This window comes from Bufo gargarizans, chromosome 8 (genome assembly GCF_014858855.1).
Source record: "Bufo gargarizans isolate SCDJY-AF-19 chromosome 8, ASM1485885v1, whole genome shotgun sequence".
In the NCBI taxonomy this organism is placed as follows: Eukaryota; Metazoa; Chordata; class Amphibia; order Anura; family Bufonidae; genus Bufo; species Bufo gargarizans.
This window is the reverse complement of record NC_058087.1, coordinates 168683524-168705599: the sequence shown is the minus strand read 5'-3', so window position 1 is coordinate 168705599 and position 22076 is coordinate 168683524. Positions and strand designations below refer to the sequence as shown.

At 42.6% G+C, this 22076-nt stretch overlaps 1 protein-coding gene across 1 annotated transcript; it reads left to right on the top strand.

Annotated features, from left to right (window-relative positions):
- The first annotated feature begins 19316 nt into the window (after positions 1–19316).
- LOC122945471 (interleukin-17A-like) lies at positions 19317–21314 on the top strand. Its single transcript, XM_044304539.1, has 3 exons — positions 19317–19343; positions 19987–20183; positions 20927–21314. Exons 1-3 carry the CDS (start codon positions 19317–19319, stop codon positions 21162–21164), a joined length of 462 nt encoding a protein of 153 aa, XP_044160474.1. The 3' UTR covers positions 21165–21314.
- The last annotated feature ends 762 nt before the right edge of the window (positions 21315–22076 follow it).

Sequence of the window (22076 nt, the reverse complement as noted above, 5' to 3'; positions counted from 1 at the left end):
GAAAGTGAACGGAGCTGACAAACTCAACCTGTTGTTTCATTCAATCTGGAAATGGGACCCCCATTCTCTTGATCAGTGGGTGAACCCCACCAATCAGATACTTATCGCCACTAGGTGACATTGCTGGAATATCCTAGCGATATGCCACCAATGTGTGAGATGGGCCAACCCCACTTTGGGCCTCTGTTGCTACACTCCTGGGCACAACTTACTCTGCTTCCAATGGGGTAGGGACATCACCATACCCACCAAATTAATTGAAGGAAAATCATACCACTCATGACCTACATCTTTCTGATAATGATAATGGGATCCTGTCACTGGGCACTAATTTGGGTACAGTTTCACTAAAGACTCACATGGGTCATCTGTCATATTCATTATGGACACTATGCAGCAAAATTCCCCTTTTAACAAACTCTGTGTCCAGACAATGAATGAAGCAGCTCTCTCTGTCTTCTTAAAGCGGGAACTCCCAGCACAATTTGAAGCACCCACCAAGGGCTAGGTTACAAGAACCCAATGAGTTGCCGATGACCAATAACCCTGTGATTGGCAACGGGTGCAGTTACAGATCACAGAAAGTTTTCATTCTTCTAGATTTCAAGTTTATCTGTTCCTATCTTGGTATTTAATGTTTTTGCTGTTTATATTGCTCAGTTTACAAGCGTTTTAATCAGATATTTGGTTAAGTATCCTTTACAATGAGGTTGGGCATGTACAGATCTGCTGGACTTGTGCCCACTTTTAGAGAAAAAGATAAAACTTTCGGAAGTTAGTGTGTGAACTGTGAAGTATTAAAGAAAATGAAAAACGGGGTGGGTGGGGGGAGTATTTTCCTTGCAGTACAGATGGACGTTAGCATGCAGATATTGGAGGCTCACATGGGAGCATAATAGCATTTGTACCAGAGCCATGGACATACACATTCCTCAATATATAGCTAATCTAAATGGTCTCAGTTAGCAGGTTCTGTATGTAGGCACCATTTAGTATATACAAAAAGGGATTTTAAAGCTCTTTAAGGGGATTTGACCTAAAATGTATACACTGAAACCCCTTTGTTGTCCAAGATTTTACTAGTGATGACCTATCCTCAGATTGAGGCCATCACGATCTGCTCAGTGGGGATCCTACATGCCGCATTCCCGCTGACAAGCCATTCTGCAGTAGGTACACAGCTCTGTCCATTGTGTAGCAGTTTCCAGCTCCAACCTCTACATGATGGATGGAGCTGCGTAGTTTCAGCATCAAATTACGGGGCTGAAGCTACTCTGAAACAACTGCTCAATGGGGGTGCAGGATGTTAGACCCCCTCCAATCAGATAGAGATAACTCATCCTGAAGATAGGCCACCAGCTGTAACATCGCTGAGGTGGTCGCACATGCTCAGTTCCATCCTTCAACTGCCAGTAGCCGGTTCTGGAGATGGACTTACAGTTCATTTCGCTGCGAACTTTGCTCATTCGCGGTTTGCCGAAAGGGCGAACATATGGCGAGGTCCACCGGCGCCATATTCTTTTACATTGTGAAGAACTTTGACCCGTGACACATCCATCAGGTGGTACAGGACAGCCAATGGAGACGTTTCAGCACATGGACATACCCCCTACCTTATAAATTAACCTGATCTGGCCGCCATTTTACATTCAGTCTTTTGCCAGTGTAGGGAGAGGTTGCTGTGTGGAGCAGGGACAGACTGTTAGGGACACCGAACACTAGCTAATAGGGCCACAAAAGTCCTTTTAAGGAGTAGTATAGGTGTGCTATCGATAGGTGTGATACACAGAGGGGTGTGATATACTTATACTTTCTAACATAGAAAGTATATTATAGTGCATTTGTATTGTGCGGCAGTTGTGTGCGGTTCTGCTGCGATACCGCAGGTATATAGAGGGGCAAACGCTATTAGAAAAAATAATTTCTACTGGTGTGATATACTGTACCAGTTGCCCCCCCCAACAAAATGATTGAAGCAGGGGTGCTATATACCAATATACTTTCTATATAGTGCAGTTGGGTAGGGCAGCATTGGTTTGCGGTTTTGTTGATATACCAGTTGCCCCCCCCAAAATGTTTTTTTTTTAAAGTGGGCTACAGTAAAATTGTTATTCAGTGACCACATAATGTACCTCCAGCCACATAATCACAATTTATTTTATGTCAGGTGAATGCCTAATTTTTAAGCCCGTACTACTGTGGCCTAAAACAGGGCACATTTCAGAGAATTTCCCTTTAAGACGCATAAAAATGGCCCCTGATTAAAATACTGAATACTGAATTTTTGCCATTGATCCCCCTCTGGTATGTCACTGTCCATGTTGTTGGACTATTTGTGCACTTCTACTAAGTATTTGGCGGCTGCAAATATGAGCTGAAGGTTTTTCAGGTTTGCCTGCCATTAAAGTGAATGGGGTTTTATGGGAGTTCAGTATTGATCATGATGCCAGTGACACCATATTCGTAGAACCTCTGGAAATCTAATTTTAATTGACAGCTATTGAATGGCTATCCATGCAGTATGTAGTCAGCTTGGGTCCACCAGTTTGGCCTCATCGAGGACTATCCTGTGCAGGGATCTCCCAATTTGACGTAAATATGCCTTAAAACATATATGGACAGAGGTTTGTCTTCAAGAAACAACCCATTTAATAAAGTCCCACTCTCAGTGTCCTCATTTATGGGTTGGAATGAAGAGCAACACTGGAGGACCCGGCATGTCCATTCATTAAATGGTCAGCCCACTGATTTCAATGAGGGCTATGTAATTCTTAATTTCCACTGTGGGGGTGCTGTAGGGGAATTGTACAGTTGCAGATTAAAGCCATAGCTGTGGATCCCAGCGGCAGGACACTCTGTGATTAGCTTATGATTGTGGGGATTGTCTGGTGAAGAACCGCTATCACCCCTTGTCTATTACACAGATTGATGACATGCGGTCCTCCACGTTCGTATGGTATATGTCTCAGAAACCTAGGCTAAGCTTACAGTTACTCAACCTAGATTTTATACTTAGTAAAACCAAACTCTGACCCCATTTTGCTGTACACAATACAGCCTGACAGTTATAGCCACATCTACAGCCTGAAGTCAAGCAAAACTTTACAGGTGGGAAGCCAGCAGCTCCGCTGTGCAGAAATGTCACCCAATCCCAACATATGACTGCAGTCCCCTTTATGCTACAGGGAGTTCAACGTGAATCTTTCAAGATTTTACAAGAGGCTAGTAAATATATTTTTGACAACCTGCTTTACCATACAGTAGAAATTGACATAGGTTTAGGATAGAATATCAATGTTTTATAAGTGATGGAACCTCCACTGGAACCTCTGATGATGAACGCCATGCTGCATAAATAGCATTGGCACTTGGTGGTAGACATGTGTTCTGTCTTCATACACGTCCACACAGTGTGCAGTCTGACATTCAGCATAAACCATCCCTGTCTTCCAAATAAGAGGACTGTTCTTTGTAGCCTAACTTGTTTATTGGTCAACAGGTCGTAAATATGTGATTAATTGATTATATACGATTGATTGATTGATTGGTAAAACAGGATTGTTTGGTAAAACTACAAGAATACAAATAATATGTATAAGTATTAAGCATGTATAGCATTTACTATAACATTTGCATTGACAGTGAAAGCACATGGTAAAATGGCTGCTTATACATAGGATTACATGTCTAGCTAACAGTAGTGACAACTCCCTGAGTAACAATTACAACTAACTGAACAGCTCTGCATAACATGATGTCCCTGAAACAAAGGAGTTTGAGAAGGAGACATGCATAGGACAGCTCTGTACTGTGTCCTGGAGACTGGAGACTTCTCTTTCCCAGAATGCTTTGCACTACAATAATGCAGTGCACCACCCACAATGCAGTAGTATTCGTAACAGGAAAAACAAGGTGTAATACAACTTAACACCGCTAGATGGTGCTATAACCACACTAAACACTTTCAGAAATACCAAGACTGAGGCAGACATGATCTGTAATGATTTTTTAACCCAGCTGGGCAGAACAACACGTATCCAACAATATTTTACGGCAAATTTCCTCACAATGCAAGTTAAGGACAATATCACAAAATACAATCCACAGGAAAAGTTCTGGGTGATCTCCTATAGACACATACAGCATAAGCATCTCCCGCCAAAGTATTTTAAAATCGTGTTTTTTATTGAAGGCTGGTCATCTCCCACCATACCTCTTGGGACATGTAAAGTCAAGAAGGAAGGTATGGTGCTTGCCACAGGGCGCTAGCTTCTCGCTCCTTCCCTTCGGGGCCGCTGGCGCCCTGCGATAACTTTGGAGCGAGGACATGCGCTGTGTCCTCGTCTCCAAGACAACGGTGGGCGTTGCCTGCTCCCTGGTACCGCCTTGATCTCCTGGTTTTGACCTTGCTAGTTCAACCTCTCTTTGTTTGTCTGTTTGTTTGTTACTCTGCACTTACGCAGGTGAGGGATCGCCGCTCAGTTGCACTCCGTTGCCTAGGACGGTTAAGTGCAAGTAGGCAGGGACAGAGGAGTGAGTGGAGTCAGTTTGCACCTTCCCATCCCCTTCTCGTGACAGAATCACAGGCCATAAACCTGGCTCAGATTTTCCAGGAATTAGGGGAGAGATTTCAAGCTCAGGAAACTGTCAGAAACCTCTCTGTTTCTTCGTCATCCGCACTACAGGCGGTACCTTATGTTAAGCTTGCTGAATTATGATATTGGCAATCGTGAATTGTTAGCCATTAAATGGGTATTTGAGGAGTGGAGACATTTTTTGGAGGGGGACAAACATTGCATCACTGTTCTTACTGATCATAAAAATGTATTATTTCTCGAATCCACGAAACGCCTGAATCCTCGCCAGGCCAGATGGGCATTTTTCTTCACACGTTTTAACTTCTCTATTTCTTTCAGGCCAGGAAGTAAGAATGTGAAAGCTGATGCTTTGTCTCAAGCTTTTGTGCGTTTCCACCTCCTGACACTCCTCCTGAACCTATCTTGCCGGCTAACATCATTGTGGCATCTTTATCCACGGATCTTGCTTCTGACATTTAGGCAGCACAACACCTAGCTCCAGAGCAGACACCCACAGATAAGTCGTTTGTTCCTGGTCATTTCCATCTCCAGCTGCTGGGTGAGTGCCATGATTCTGTTTTATGTGGTCATCTTGGTATTGCGGTCACCAGGGAACTGGTGTCCAGGTCTTATTGGTGGCCTACGTTATCTTGGGATGTCAGTTCTTTTGTCTCCGCTTGAGAGGTATGTGCCAGATCCAAGACTCCTAGAACATGCCCTGCTGGTGAATTACGACCATTACCCTGTCCTAGTAAACCCTGGTCACATATTTCTATGGATTTCATTACTAACTTTCCACCCTCTGAGGGGAAATCTGTGGTTTGGGTAGTGGTTGATAGGTTTAGTAAGATGGTACATTTTGTTCCTCTGGCCAAGCTCCCAAATGCCAATACTCTGACTTCTGTTTTTGTTGAGTAAGTGGTACGATTGCATGGAGTTCTGGAGAACATTGTATCTGACAGAGGTGTTCAGTTTGTTTCCAAGTTTTGGAGAGCCTTTTGTCAGAGGTGTGAGATATCGTTGCCCTTTTCATCAGCTTTTCATCCCGAGACTAATGGACAGACTGAACGATTGTAAGATCTTACATCTCTGATAATCAGCATTTATGGGTGAAATATCTTCCTTTGGCAGAGTTCGCCATCAATAACCGTGTGAACTCTTCCACTGGAGTCTCGCAGTTCTTCTGTAATTTTGGTTTCCATCCTCGATTTAATTCCTTTTCTTCATTCTATTTCCTCACCTTACCCTGAAGCTGATAGTGTAACTTCAGAACTGTGCACAGTTTGGGCTCGGGTTTATTCGAACATGGAAAAAGCTCAGGAGGTTCAGAAAATTAAAGCTAATAGGAAACGTTCCAAAGGGGTTGATTTTAAGGTTGGGGAAAAAGTCTGGTCGTCCCCAAAAAATTTGTCTTTGAAACTGTCTTCCAGGAAAATTGTGCCGCGATTTGTAGGATCATATGAAATTCTCGACATCTTTAATCCTGTATCTTTTAGGTTGAAGCTGCCAGACTCGTTTCATATCCACAACATATTTCATAAATCTCTGCTTAAAAAATATATTTCACCCGTAGTTCCGTCTCAGTCAGTCCCTCCCCCGGTACTGGTGAATGGTCAAAATTAATTTATTATTTCTAAAATCATTGATGTTAGGAAAGCTTGTAATTCGTTTCAATACCTTGTTCATTGGAAGGGTTATGGACCCGAGGAAAGGTCCTGGGTGCCAGAGAATAAGATTCATGCTTCTAGGCTGAAATTTTTTTTTCATCTTGCTCATCCAGAAAAACCTTCTCCAGCTACTTTGGGTCCGGTGGCCTCGTAGAAGGGGAAGTACTGTGACAGGGCGCTGGCTTCACGCTCCTTCCCTTTGGGGCCACAGGCGCCCTGCGATAACTTTGGAGTGAGGACGTGGTCTGCGCCCTCATCTCCAAGGCAACGGTTGGCGGGGAGGACCCAGTCTCGCACGCCTCCTTAGCGTGACCGGCGTCCTCCTCTCCCGTAAGTTCGACGAAAAGTCTAAGCGCCGTACTGGACACTCGGCGCTCAGCAGTGTGCAGGGGGGTGAGTCATGTGACGCTGGCCACGTCACATGACTCCTTCGCTCCCCTATTTAACAGGCAGCCTGCTGGCCACAGGATGCCTGTGATTAAGGTCCTATTCCTTGTGAATATTCGGTTGGCGTCTTTGTATTTCGGCTTTACCTGACTACGCCTCTTGCTAGAACCTTTTGTACTTTTGCTTCTACTGGTATTTGACTTCTGCTTGACCTTTTGACTTGTCCTTGCATGCTCACTGGTACCGCCTTGATCTCCTGGTTTTGACCTTTCTAATTCAACCTCTCTTTGTTTGTCAATCCACATTTACGCAGGTTAGGGATAGCCTCCCAGTTGCGCTCTGTTGCCTAGGAAGGGTAAGCGCAGGTAGGCAGGGACAGGGGAGTGGGTGGAGTCAGTTTGCACCTTCCCTATCCCCTTCTCGTGACAGTGCTATAGCCACACTAAACACTTCATAAATACCAAGACTGAGGCAGATGTGATCTGTAATGATACTCTAACCCAACTGGGCAGAACAGACAGACGCCACTACTAGATCCTTCATTCTTAGAAACCTATTTTGGTCAATGATGGGATCAAGTTTTATCAAAGCGCTATTCTTGGAGACTGTTTGACGTTTGCTGTGGTAGTCTGTTTCCTTTTCATGATATTAACATTGTATGGTGCGAATTATTATGTTCTTGGACCTTTCCAGATTAGGAACGGTAAAGGCGTGTTTGCAGTGATGCCAACCTTTGCAGGGCTTCTGGCTCACAGCTAATGTCAACTTGTAAGACTGAGCTATATGAACTATACAGGATACAGCATAAACGAGCAACATCCAGGTGGAGAACCTGTCGAAACGATGGGATTTGCGTTGGTGGTCCGAAGTCACTGTACGTAGAACAGATTCTTCAGGTCGGATTTCTTCATCGGCATCTGGGTCTACCAATTCAAACGCATCGGATCCGATACTGCAAGACTTTGAACGGTACAGGAATGCAGGACCCGTAAACCATGTTGTGTTCTTAAGGTGGCTTGCTTCGACGGATCTAGTCATGTGGTCCGCAGGATTTTGCTGTGTAGGCACATAGTGCTACTGTTTAGGACAAGTGGATCTCCTGATCCTTAGCACTCAATTGCTTACATAGATGTAAAAGCGTCTGGTTTCGTTCCAAATACTGTATATCCTAGGAATACCTTGCTGTCCGTGTAAAACTCGACTTCTTCGATATCCAGATTCATTCCAGATGTTTTAGCTTCAGCCAACTCCACTGCAAGCACAGCAGCGCAGAGTTCCAGTTTGGGAATATGGCATTGTTCTTTAATGTCTATGGTCTTTAGGTATGCTATGGCTGCAATCGCCTTGACTGAAGCATCGCAGAAGATATATAGTCTTTGCATCTTGACTTCAGTTGATGGCATGGAAGCATAGGGTCATGCCACGTGAAGACTGGTCAAAGATTCGAGAGACTTCTTCCAACCTGTCCACTGGTCCTTTTTCTCCGTGGGAAGCGTATCCTAATCAGACGTCTTTGTGGGGAAGTCTCTTAACATCATTTTACCTTGGATGGTAACAGGCGCTATGAATCCCAGAGGATCATATAAGCTGTTTATGGTGGACAGGACTCCTCTGCGTGTGAAGGGCTTTTCTTCCTTGCTGATTTGGAAGGTGAATATGTCTGCCTTTAAATCCCAGAGCAAACAGAGGCTCCGCTGCATCGGAAGGGAGTCGGTGCTAAGATCCAAGTTCTTTAGATCATTTGAATGGTCTTGGGGTGAGAAGGCCTCCATTAACTCACGGCTGTTGGAGACGATTTTGTGCAACCTCAAATTAGACAAAGTGAGCATCTCTTGAGCCTTTTTCCGGAGACTGATTGCTGTCTCGTTCGTGGGTGTGGATTTCAATCAGTCATCTACGTAGAAATCTTTTCCCATAAAGGATCTGACATCTGATCCATACTTTGCTTCACCCTCTCGGGCTGAATGTCTGAGACCAAAGATAGCGACTGCAGCGGAAGAACTGTTTCCAAAGATGTGCACTCTCATTTGGTACTCTACAATGTCTTCATTGGGGTCGTTGTTGCGGTACTAGAAGAACATCAAGTAGTTTCTATGTTTTTCCTTGACGAGGAAGCAGTGGATCATCTGTTGTATGTTGGCCATAAATGCTACGGAATCTCTGCGGAAGCGGAGAAGTACCTCTAGAAGTCTGTTGTTGAGGTTTGGACCAGACAGTAAGACATCGTTTAGCGAGACGCCTTCGCACCTGGTGCTCGAGTCGAATACTACTCATATCTGCCCTGGTTTTTTAGGATGATACACGCTGAATATGGATAGGTACCAACACTCCTCGGAGTCTTGGAGCGCGGGTGCCATTTCTGCATGGTTATTCTGGAATATTCTTTCCATGAAGGTAAAGAAATGTTTTTTCGTCTCCAGTGTCCTCTGAAGTTTGTGCTTGATGGAGATGAATCGACTGTAGACAAGTTCTTTGTTGTTAAGTAAGCATTGTCTTTGGGGTTTAAATGGTAAAGGTGCGACCCAGCTTTTTGACTTGTCTTTTACTATTCCTTGATCCATGATATCCAAGAACAGCCTGTCTTCTACTGACATTGCGACCCTGTTGTCTTCTCTTCTCCTGTGGAAGACTGCACCCTAAGTGATCTTGCTCATCATCGCAGGCTTGGTCTTCACAGGAGGGATCCACGAAAGGACAGGGCACAGGAGCGCTGTGTGGCAATTCTTTTATCAGGAAACTGCTTTGACATGGCAGGAATAGGGAAGGACGTCCATTTTCAAGTGTGTTGGTGAGCAAACTGTTGACTGAGGTCGGCTTGTGTGCTCCTCCTAGACAGACGTCTCCTATGATGACCCATCCTAGGTCAAGTCTCTGAGCGTATGGAGCGTTTTTGGGACCATTAATCTGTCCTCTATCCTTATGAACTCGTATTATGACTCTTCCAAGGAGTAAGACTATCGGGGCTTCTAGGTCCAGTTCTAGTGAGCTATACACCTCAAGTGGGGGTGGTCTGCTGCCACCTCTGGTGTAGGTCTCTCAGACCGGTTGTCAGGGTCAGGTATGTGATTGAACTCCAGTATGGTTGGCAGGGACAAGCAGGTCTGACCATCTATGGATTCTACCTTGTACCCAGTTGCCTTCCTCCCCGTGGTCTCAACGGTACAGCACATGTCCTTAACGAGTAGGGAGAACCGGGCCCTACAATGTTGAAGGTGTCGAAGAAGGTGGATTTAGCTAAAGACCAGTTGCTTTGATCATCTAAGATTGCATATACCTTGAGTATTACGGTGGCCCACCGGAGTGTGACTACTTGGGTATCTATGTCGGTGTCTATCAGCTTTGCTCCTCTGCTTGGGATGATACCTGAGAGGGTGGTCCAGGGTGTAAAGCTGTGTTGTGTTCTGTGCTACCGCATTCTGTGCATGTCACACTGACCTTACAGTTCCTGGTGAAGTGCGATGTTGTGGTGCAGCACTTGAAGCAGATGTTGTATTCTCTGAGGAATTCTTTGCGGTTCTCTAAAGACTTCTCCCTGAAGGCTCTGCATTTTAGTAGAGGATGTGGTTTCTTGTGCAGGGGGCATTGTTTGGTAAGATCTTTTGGTATGTTCTCTTCTTGATAAGACTTAAACGGCCTATAAGGAGAACCTGTGGAGGCAACATTAATTTTGTGGACTGTCATTGGTGTTTTATGAGGTTTGACACCAGGGGTAGTGGGACATGACAATGTAAAGTCAAAACTGGGATCATTTTTAATCCTCGCCTGTTGAGTAACAAAGTCTACAAACAGGGGAATGGTACATTATGAACCTGTTTATAATAGGAACCATGCGTGATTCACTTCTCCTGTAGATTATAAGAGAGTTTTTGGACAATCGGATTGACACCTCTGGCGGTGTCCAGGAATGCTACCCCCACCCCAGCAGATCTCCTTCTGCCTGAGCAACCTGTACCTCTATCAACAAGTCACTGAGTTCTCTGAGCTTCCGGTAACACTTACCAACTATTCTGGGAAAATTATCAATTCTCTTTTATAAAGCATTTTTTATATCTTCAATTAACCCATAACAATCATCAAGTCTTTCTCACACCATCTTAAGCCCTTTTCCCTGATAGCTTATGTTAATGTCTCTGATTCTTTTGGCGTGTTCAGCAGACTTGCTTCCAAGCCACTTTGCCAACAGATCTAACTCCTCACTACCAGAAAGATCTAACATAGTAACATAGTACATAAGGCCGAAAAAAGACATTTGTCCATCCAGTTCGGCCTGTTATCCTGCAAGTTGATCCAGAGGAAGGCAAAAAAACCCTGTGAGGTAGAAGCCAATTTCCTCACTTTAGGGGAATAAAAATTCCTTCCCGACTCCAATCAGGCATCAGAATAACTCCCTGGATCAGCGACCCCTCTCTAGTAACTATAGCCTGTAATATTATTACGCTCCAGAAATACATCCAGGCCCCTCTTGAATTCCTTTATTGTACTCACCATCACCACCTCCTCAGGCAGAGAGTTCCATAGTCTCACTGCTCTTACCGTAAAGAATCCTCTTCTATGTTTGTGTACAAACCTTCTTTCCTCCAGACGCAGAGGATGTCCCCTCGTCACAGTCACCGTCCTGGGAATGAATAGATGATGGGATAGATCTCTGTACTGACCCCTGATATATTTATACATATTAATTAGATCTCCTCTCAGTCGTCTTTTTTCTAAAGTGAATAAACCTAATTTTGATAATCTTTCAGGATACTGTAGTTGCCCCATTCCAGTTATTACTTTAGTTGCCCTCCTCTGGACCCTCTCCAGCTCTGCTATGTCTGCTTTGTTCACAGGAGCCCAGAACTGTACACAGTACTCCATGTGTGGTCTGACTAATGATTTGTAAAGTGGTAGGACTGTGTTCTCATCACGACATCTATGCCCCGTTTGATGCAGCCCATTATCTTATTGGCCTTGGCAGCAGCTGCCTGACACTGGTTTTTGCAGCTTAGTTTGCTGTTTATTAAAATTCCTAGATCCTTTTCCATGTCAGTGTTACTGAGTGTTTTACCATTTAGTCTGTACGGGTGACTTGCATTATTCCTTCCCATGTGCATAACTTTACATTTGTCAGTGTTAAACCTCATCTGCCACTTATCTGCCCAAGCCTCCAATCTATCCAGATCGCTCTGTAGTAGTATACTGTCCTCATCAGTGTAAATTACTTTACACAGTTTAGTGTCATCTGCGAAAATTGATATTTTACTATGCAAGCCTTCTACAATATCATTAATAAATATATTGAAGAGAATAGGGCCCAATACTGACCCTTGAGGTACTCCACTAGTGACAGTGACCCAATCTGAGTATTTACCATTAATAACCACCCTCTGTTTTCTATCACTGAGCCAGTTACTTACCCACATACAGACGTTTTCTCCCAGTCCGAGCATTCTCATTTTATATACTAACCTTTTATGTGGTACAGTGTCAAATGCTTTGGAGAAGTCCAGATACACGACATCCATTGATTCGCCGCTGTCAAGTCTAGAACTTACCTCCTCATAGAAACTGATTAAATTAGTTTGGCATGACCGATCCCTCACGAAGCCATGCTGATATGGCGTTATTTGCTTATTTCCGTTAAGATGCTCTAAGATAGCATCTCTCAGAAAACCTTCAAACAGTTTACCCACAACAGATGTTAAACTTACCGGCCTATAGTTTCCAGGCTCTGTTTTTGGACCCTTTTTGAATATTGGCACCACATTTGCCATGCGCCAATCCTGTGGGACATTCCCTGTCAATATAGAATCTGCAAATATCAGAAATAAGGGTCTGGCTATGACATTACTTAATTCCCTTAGGATACGGGGGTGTATGCCATCCGGTCCTGGCGATTTGTCTATTTTAATCTTTTTAAGTCGCTGTTGTACTTCTTCCTGGGTCAGACAGGACACTTTTAATGGGGAATTTATTTCAACATTTGGCATTTCATCTGACAGTTTATTTTCCTCAGTGAATACATTGGAGAAAAAAATATTTAACAGCTTTGCTTTCTCCTCGTCGCTCTCTGCGACTCCCCCCTCATTACTCTTTAACGGGCCGACACCTTCAGATTTATACTTTTTAACATTTATATAATTGAAGAACATTTTAGGGTTAGTTTTACTCTCTTTGGCAATTAATCTCTCAGTCTCTAGTTTGGCCGCTTTTATTTGTTTTTTACATGTTCTATTTTTTTCCTTATAGTTTTTCAGTGTTTCCGTGCTACCTTCCTGTTTTAGTGTTTTATATGCTTTCTTTTTGTTATTTATTGCTTTCTTTACAGTTCTGTTTATCCACATTGGTTTCTTTTTGTTCCTTAACCTTTTATTCCCATACGGTATGTACCTTTCACAATGAGATTTTAGGATGCTTTTAAAGATATCCCATTTTGTGGCTGTATTTTTATTTGTGAGGACTTTGTCACAGTTAGTTAGGCCTATGGCCTCTCTTAGTTGGCTAAATTCAGCTTTTTTGAAGTTTGGTATTTTTGTTCCTCCCTGTAGAAACGCTCTTTTGAATGATAATTGGAAGGTTATTACTTTGTGGTCACTATTTCCCAGGTGTCCCCCAACCTGCACGTCTGTTGTTCTGTCATGCCTATTGGTTAATACTAAGTCCAGTATGGCCGTCCCTCTAGTCGGGTCCTGAACCAGTTGGGAGAGGTAATTGTCTTTGGTTATTGCCAAGAACCTGTTTCCTTTATGAGATATACAAGTTTCAGTTTCCCAGTCTATATCTGGGTAGTTGAAGTCCCCCATAATAACCACCTCATTATGATTTGCCGCCTCGTCTATCTCGTTTAGTAGTAGATTTTCTGTGGACTCTGGTATATTAGGTGGTTTATAGTAAACTCCTATTAGTAATTTATTATTGTTTTTAGCGCCATGTATCTCTACCCACAGTGACTCCACATGTTCATGTCCCTCACTTATATCTTCACGGAGTGTGGTCTTTAGACCGGACTTTACATAAAGGCAGACCCCTCCCCCTCTCCGGTTTTGACGATCCTTTCTAAACAGACTGTAACCCTGTACTATCAACCAGCCATGTCTCAGTTATTCCCACTATGACATAGTCCTCCTCACACATCACTAATTCCAGTTCACCAGTTTTATTAGTCAGGCTTCTGGCATTAGTATACATACATTTGAGAGGCTTTGAGTCCCTTATAGCGTTCTGGAAGCAGGCTCGCCATGCCCTGTAGTTCTCGGGGCGATCAGTGAACTTTAAAGTCCTTTGGTAACCAGTTCCCATTTTGCAAAGAACTTTGTGAAGTCTATGGCAGCCTGGTTAGCGCCAATACTACCCGGTGTGCTGTTGTTATGCTGCGTGTGTGGTGTATCACCCTACCTTTTAGGGGTTTCTGGCTTAGGGCAGTCTGTATAATATCATTCTGATGCGAAGGTTGTCCCTTTAAGTCAAAGTGAAGGTTGTAGCTTTCATTCTGTAGGGCGGTAGTTGTGGTCAGCATCGTTTTGTCGCATACCATTCTGCTCGAGGTTCTGCGATTCAAGGTAGGATCTTTGGCACTCTGTATAAGCTGACTGATATACTGGATCATAGTCGTCATCTGTCTTGGGATGCTGATGGACGTATTCTGAGACATGCTGTGTTGGATCTTGTTCATCTAGGTCTGGCCCAAGTACTTGGCTGTGTTTTTCAGATTCGGCGAACTCCAAGGCTTCTAGGAACTGTGCTTTGGCTACTGCAGCTGCCGCTTCTTTCTCTGCGGCAAGTTTTTCCAGTGACACTTGTAGGTGTACTCTCTCCTTTTCCATTGACGCTTGGCAGCGTACTCTTTCTTCTTCCAGTGATGCTTGCAGGCGTACTCTCAACTTTTCCATTGATGCTTGCAGGCAGGCTCTCTTTGTTTCTTGATCTGCTTGCCTTAGCTTTAGTTACATCTCTTGTGTGGCGAAGGAAGACCTTACTTTTGCTGCCTCAGCTTCTACACGGGCGAGAGCAGCAATTTCTTTTATTGAGGACTTGCTAGAGCAGCTTGCTTGTGACCTGGTCCTGAATGATGATGCCTGGCTAGTGGACATTGTGTGCCTGTTTGCAGGCTGCTTAATGTTTCTGTGTAGAGTCTATGTAGAAGCGGACTTCAGCACGGTCTGGATCATGCTGTATATGCTGGGAGCTGCACTCTCACTTCTTGTGACTATATGGCAGCCGCTGAAACCTTGTACGCAGGACCGCGTGTGTGATGACGGCTCCATATAGTCAGATCCACTATCTCTGTTGACTAGCATTTGGTTTACTGTTCTGTCTTCATACACGTTCACTAAGTGTGCAGTCTGACATTCAGCATAAACCATTCCTGTCTTCCAAAAAGAGGACTGTTCTTTGTAGTCTAACTTGTTTATTGATAAACAGGTCGTATATATGTGATTGATTGTTTATATACGATTGATTGATTGATTGGTAAAACAGGATTGTTTAGTAAAATGACAAGAATACAAATAACATATATAAGTAATAAGCATGTATAGGATGTACTATAACATTTGTATTGACAGTGAAAGCACATGGTAAAATGGCTGCCTATACATAGGATTGCATGTCTAGCTAATAGTAGTAACAACTCACTGAGTAACAATAACAACTAAATGAACAGCTCTGCATAACATGATGTCCCTGAAACAAAGACAGATCTCTTACCAGATATGCTTTTACAAGGATGGTGGAGTTTGAGAAGGAGACATGCATAAGACAGCTCTGTACTGTGTCCTGGAGACTTCTCTTTCCCAGAATGCTTTGCACTCCCACAATGCAGTGCACCACCCACAATGCAGTAGTATTCGTAACAGGAAAAACAAAGTGTAATACAACTTAACAGCGCTAGATGGTGCTATAACCACACTAAACACTTCAGAAATACCAAGACTAAGGCAGACGTGCTCTGTAATGATTCTCTAACCCAGCTGGGCAGAATAACATGTATCCAACATTATCTTTCGGCAAATTTCCTCACAATGCAAGTTAAGGACAATATCACAAAATACAATCCACAGGAGAAGCTCTGGGTGATCTCCTATAGACACATACAGCATAAGCATCTCCCGAAAAAGTATTTTCAAATAGTGTTTTTTATTGAAGGCTGGTCATCTCCCACCATACCTCTTGGGACATGTCAAGCCAAGAAAGAAGGTAACGAGAGGGACGTTTGTATGTACATTTCGCTATGTTTATGTGTATGTAACTACTGTATATGTGTGCATTATTATATATGCATCCGCAATGACCTGCTGTACACAATTTTTACATAATTAGTAACTTATGGTGAATGCTTTTAAAAAACAAAAGCCAGAATTGCTGTTTTGTTGCTTATCAGACACTAAAAACGGAATAAAAAGAGATAAAAAAACGTTCTTTTCCCAATATTGATTCCAATGAAAAACTATTAGTTGTCCTACAGCTCTGTAGAAAGAAAATTAAAAAGGTTATGGGAAGTGGTGATGCAAAATTTTTTTTTTTTTTATTGTGCAAAAGTGGTAAAACCTAAATTTTTTTAATGTATTTGGTATTGCGGTAATTGCAGTGAACCAGAGAATAAAGTTATCATGTTATTTAATATTCCATACAATGTACTAAATTGAAGCGGGAAAAAATAATTATTGGGGGTGGAATTAGAAAAAAATACAATTCTGCTTTTGTTCTATGGGTTTAGCATTTATGGCATTCACTGACAGCAAAAATGAACATTACCTTTAGGGCTCATTCGCACGACTGTTGCCTGTTTTGCGGTCTGGAAAATTGCAGATCCAGAAAACATGGATACTGGCCGTGTGCTTTGCACATTTTTCCATCTAACCCGTAATAGAACAGCCCTATCCTTATTCATAATGTGGCCAACAACTTGTCATATATATATATTTACGGATCCACAGAACGGACATATGGTTGCAGACACCATACAGTGTGCTGTCTGCATCTTTTGCGGCCCTGTTGAAGTGAATGGCTCCGCATCCGACCTGCAAAAAATGCAGACAAAAAATATGTTTGTGTGCATGAGCCCTTATTCAGTGGGTCAGTGTAATTACAGCAACCTGCCTCCCAATCTCTCCTTCCCAGCAGGTCTGGCCACCAGGCTCACTCTGTGTATCCTTGCAGCTTGCAACCTACTTGTTATCTTGGCCTCTCTTCCTTTGGCTTTAGGGTGCGCATGCTAATCTACACCCTAATCTACAACTGGGGGTAGGTGCCTGAGCAATAGGTTTCCTAGCATGCTAGTATCCCACAAAGATGTATGTTCTGTTGTCTGCCTGTGTACTGACTTTCTGCCTGTTTACTGGATTCTGACCCTTCACTGACTGACTTGACCTCGAACCATCTACCTTTTACATAGCCCTTGCATAGCCTGGAGGTGTGTTTGGGATCATCAACCTGGTGAAAAACAAATGATGGTCCCACTAACTTCAGGCCAGATGGGACTTTACATCTCTGCAGAAGACTATAATAGCCACACTGGTTAAGTGTGCCTTGAATTTTGAAAAGAGTTTCTGCACATTCCACAAATTTCATTGCAGAAAACTTCTGTGACTGAATTAGTTCCATTGATCTGAATAGGATTGTTTTGGCAGCGAGCACACGGGTTTCTGCAAACCCAATTTAGATGGCTGGAACTGATTTTCTGTTGTAGAATCTTTTGGCAACAAACCCCGCTGTGTGTAGGAAGCCAAACTCATCAAAAGTGTTGTCTGCAAAGCCCCCCCCCCCCCCAACACACCTCCTCCTCCATGCTTCACAGTGGAAACCACACTTGTAGTAACCATCCACTCACCTTTTTTGAGTCTCACAAAGACATGGCGGTTGGAACAAAAAATCTCAAATTTTGACTCACTTGACCACATGACAGATTTCCACAGTTTTTTTTGGCCAAAGCAATTCTCTTCTTAATGTCAGTTAAGCATTTGGAATACCCCAAAGGGACTACTGCAAAGGGTTAATTGTTGTAATGCTATGTCATTGTATTGTAAATCACACTGTTTATTATCTCTGTACTGTGACATCACTGTGTTTATTATCTCTGTACTGTGACATCACTGTGTTTATTATCCCTGTACTGTGACATCACTGTGTTTATTATCTCTGTACTGTGACATCACTGTGTTTATTATCCCTGTACTGTGACATCACTGTGTTTATTATCCCTGTACTGTGACATCACTGTGTTTATTATCCCTGTACTGTGACATCACTGTGCTTATTATCTCTGTACTGTGACATCACTGTGCTTATTATCTCTGTACTGTGACATCACTGTGTTTATTATCTCTGTACTGTGACATCACTGTGTTTATTATCTCTGTACTGTGACATCACTGCGTTTATTATCTCTGTACTGTGACATCACTGTGTTTATTATCCCTGTACTGTGACATCACTGTGTTTATTATCTCTGTACTGTGACATCACTGTGTTTATTATCCCTGTACTGTGACATCACTGTGTTTATTATCCCTGTACTGTGACATCACTGTGTTTATTATCTCTGTACTGTGACATCACTGTGTTTATTATCTCTGTACTGTGACATCACTGTGTTTATTATCTCTGTACTGTGACATCACTGTGTTTATTATCCCTGTACTGTGACATCACTGTGTTTATTATCCCTGTACTGTGACATCACTGTGCTTATTATCTCTGTACTGTGACATCACTGTGCTTATTATCTCTGTACTGTGACATCACTGTGTTTATTATCTCTGTACTGTGACATCACTGTGTTTATTATCTCTGTACTGTGACATCACTGCGTTTATTATCTCTGTACTGTGACATCACTGTGTTTATTATCTCTGTACTGTGACATCACTGTGGTTATTATCCCTGTACTGTGACATCACTGTGTTTATTATCTCTGTACTGTGACATCACTGTGTTTATTATCCCTGTGCTGTGACATCACTGTGTTTATTATCCCTGTGCTGTGACATCACTGTGCTTATTATCTCTGTACTGTGACATCACTGTGTCTATTATCCCTGTGCTGTGACATCACTGTGCTTATTATCTCTGTACTGTGACATCACTGTGTGTATTATCCCTGTACTGTGACATCACTGTGTTTATTATCCCTGTACTGTGACATCACTGTGTGTATTATCCCTGTACTGTGACATCACTGTGTGTATTATCCCTGTACTGTGACATCACTGTGTGTATTATCCCTGTACTGGTAGCCTGATTATTTATTGCAATCAAATCTTTCAGCAAATTTTTAAATCCGGAATTTTGGTCTTTTTTCTATATGTTGATAAAATGCAGAGAATGAAAAGTCAAATGCTAGTATCAGAAATGGAGATACATAGAAGCACCTGATGTAAAGCGAGATAAAAATCAGAAGACTCATTGGAGAAAACCACGACCCACTTCCACTGTGACGTATTGTCTATTAATATGCAAATCTGTTACTGAATTCTTCACCCCGGACTCCCTGACGGGGCAACTATCAGCAGATTCCAGCTCAGGAAGCCTATCGCTCTCTATGATTTATCAGCTAAGATTTTCCTACTTGACAAGAACCTGAAACCACAGGCTGAACCAGATATGGAAGGCGTGCTCTCTATATAATGCCGGGTCTAGACCTCAGCACATCACAGCAATCACCTGCTCAAGACTAGAAAGCAGCCAGAGATCAAACAGCAGCAGAACCATGGACATCCTGACAGGAACCTGCAAGGTGAGAAGCGGACCCACCGCCACAGACAGCACCGACAATGACCTCTTCCTTTACTTTATTAGGATTTATTTTATGTTATATACTTTATTTTAATAGATATTATTTATTTAAACTTTTCTTTATGATTGTGTTACGTATTAATATTTTGTTTTCTATATTTAGTTTTTTATTTTAGCTATTATGTATTATTTCCATTATGCACTGCTTAGATTTCGTATTGTTTATTACTTTATATAATTTCATTTTATCTATTATTTCATGCATCATTTTCATAATGTTATATTATTCAACATAATTTAGAATACATTTAGACAGTATTTGATTTTTTTTCTTTTTAGCTTGTCAACAGAGAATTGTAATTTTTGTAACTAAATCTATTGTCTGTATCTATCTATCTATCTCATATCTATCTACAGTATCTATCTATATATCTATCCATCAATCTAATATCTATCTATCTAATATTTATTTATCTATCTCTTATCTTTCTGTCTGTATCTATGTATGTAAATTATTATTCTTTAGGCTAATCTTTGTTATTTTCTGCATGTCTTGTGGTTGAGCTTTTTATGTTCCGCACACTGGCAGTAAATGGGATAAATATATTGTCTATATTGTCATCTAATCGTCTTCTCACATTCAGTTCACAGCGGTGCTGCTGCTCCTTGGAGTCACCACTTTGATGTCTGTCCAATGCCTGGATCTTCATCGTCATAAAGGATGTCCACCTGCCACTAAATTCCCACCTACGGTGAAAGTCAGCCTAAATATGAGTGGACAGGACTCGCCTCTCCTGAGTGGTGATGTGAGGAAGCGCTCCACCTCTCCATGGGAGTACAGGTAATGTACATTTGCCTATATAATCAAATATTGATTATTCATAAATGAAATCAGCAACCATGGATTAACATTGCACTAAGCAGGGGCGTTAATAGGATTCATGCCGCCCCAGAGCAATTCCTGGAAGCCCCGCCCCTGCCTTGTTAATAGTAAGCTTAACTGAAGTAATGGAAATAGTTGCAAAATTGCATATAAAGGATAGAGTAATAGAAGAACGTTGCACAGGTCCCATCATGCTCCAGGATTCATGGCAATATGGATAATGTGAAGAAAATGACCATCATGCTTTGCACTGTACACCATGTTCTCATTTTCTATGTGATGCAGTAAAGTCTACTTGCCCTTTACTAATTTGTGGGGGGTGGGAGGTGGCAACCGTCCTGAGCAAATGTTGGGTTTACTGCAATGGTTGACACTTTCAAATCCTACCAAGGGCGTAGTCCCTGTAAAAAAGTAGGCGACGCTCGCTAGATAGGTGGAGCTATCAGGGTAGTGCCACACTGTGGGCATAGATATAATAATAGAAGGTGTGGTTCAGGGTCTATGGTGCCTCCTACCCCTTACAGCATGAGAGAGGGACAGGCCAAGATAGTGCCTGGCATGAGTTGGCCCCATTCAGTGTGTTCTAGCCGCATGGTACATTGAACTCTGACATTAAGGTTTGGTCCATAGGAGCTGTAGTCAACGTTGAATCAATATCTCCATGTATTAGATATTTATAACAATTTTCATTTTGTCCACAGCTATGACAAAAACATCCACCGACACCCTGTGGTTATTGCCGAGGCCAAGTGTGAACTTTCCGGATGCATAGACGCCGAGGGCAAAGTGGACAACAACTTAAATTCCGTCCCCATCAGACAAGAGATCCTGGTCCTTCACCGTGAGATGAAGGGGTGCGTCCCCGTCTTCACGCTGGAGAGAAAGATCGTGACCGTGGGATGCACCTGCGTACGACCCGTCATCCAAGAGCAGCAATAGAGAGGAGAGGATCCAGCTCCGGCATAAAGAGAAGTCCCCATACCAGGATGTTTATCTATTGTGTTTAATGGATGGAGCAAAATTTAGAAAAATGAAGAAGTCAAGCAAAAGTAGCACTGGTAAAGTGCGGGTATTAGGTAGCAATGTACATTGCAAATTCTCAGACAATATTTTTTACATTTTTTGTATTTATATATTTATACTTTTATATGTAACAGGAGTTCGATGCAATGTATTTATTCTCAAATGCAATGAAAAAATAAATGTAAGACGTAAAGAACAATTGGTGGCTATTGGTTTCTCAATGTTTACGTCGGGGGGATAGTAAACACAAAGCCTACCCACTAAAAGCATAGCCCTACAGATGTAGCAGTGTTAACAATCACAGTCATGACACGTTAACTAGATGTGAGAACTCACCAAATGTGACGGTAATCTCTGCTACGTCTGTACATGATTCACTTTGTTTACCAGGTCAAGGGTTAGGCAACAGAGGCAGCTGCTTAAGGCTCCACCCAAGGCATACCAAAGAAAATACTGTAACAGCCACCCCCCCATCACCAACTACCGTGTGACATTTATTTCTTTGGGCCATCTTAAAGGGGAGAAGTATTTGATTGATTGGGGTCCCATTTCTGCCAATGAATGGAATGACAGGAGTAACATGGACTCTGCTGCTCCCTTCCTTCTCTATGGGACTCATTGCTCAGCTTTTTCTGGAAAGTGACTGCAGCGGCATACTCGACCTGTCGTTCTGTTCAGTCTGGAAAACGGGCCGCCATTCCGGTTAATTATTGGTTCAACCCCCACCAATCAGATACTTAGCACCTATCCTGTGGACAGGGGACAGGTTTGTATTGTGGGAAAACTCCTAGGTGTTGGCCCATCTCACATGTTGGTGCCATATCGCAC

What these genes read in the sequence shown, in the direction of transcription:
- LOC122945471 (XM_044304539.1), top strand. Translation starts at nt 19,317, where the DNA reads ATGGACATCCTGACAGGAACCTGCAAG. An exon ending in TCCTGACAGGAACCTGCAAG is followed by an intron (nt 19,344 to 19,986) that starts GTGAGAAGCGGA and finishes TCTCACATTCAG; the next exon opens with TTCACAGCGGTGCTGCTGCT. An exon ending in ACCTCTCCATGGGAGTACAG is followed by an intron (nt 20,184 to 20,926) that starts GTAATGTACATT and finishes TTTTGTCCACAG; the next exon opens with CTATGACAAAAACATCCACC.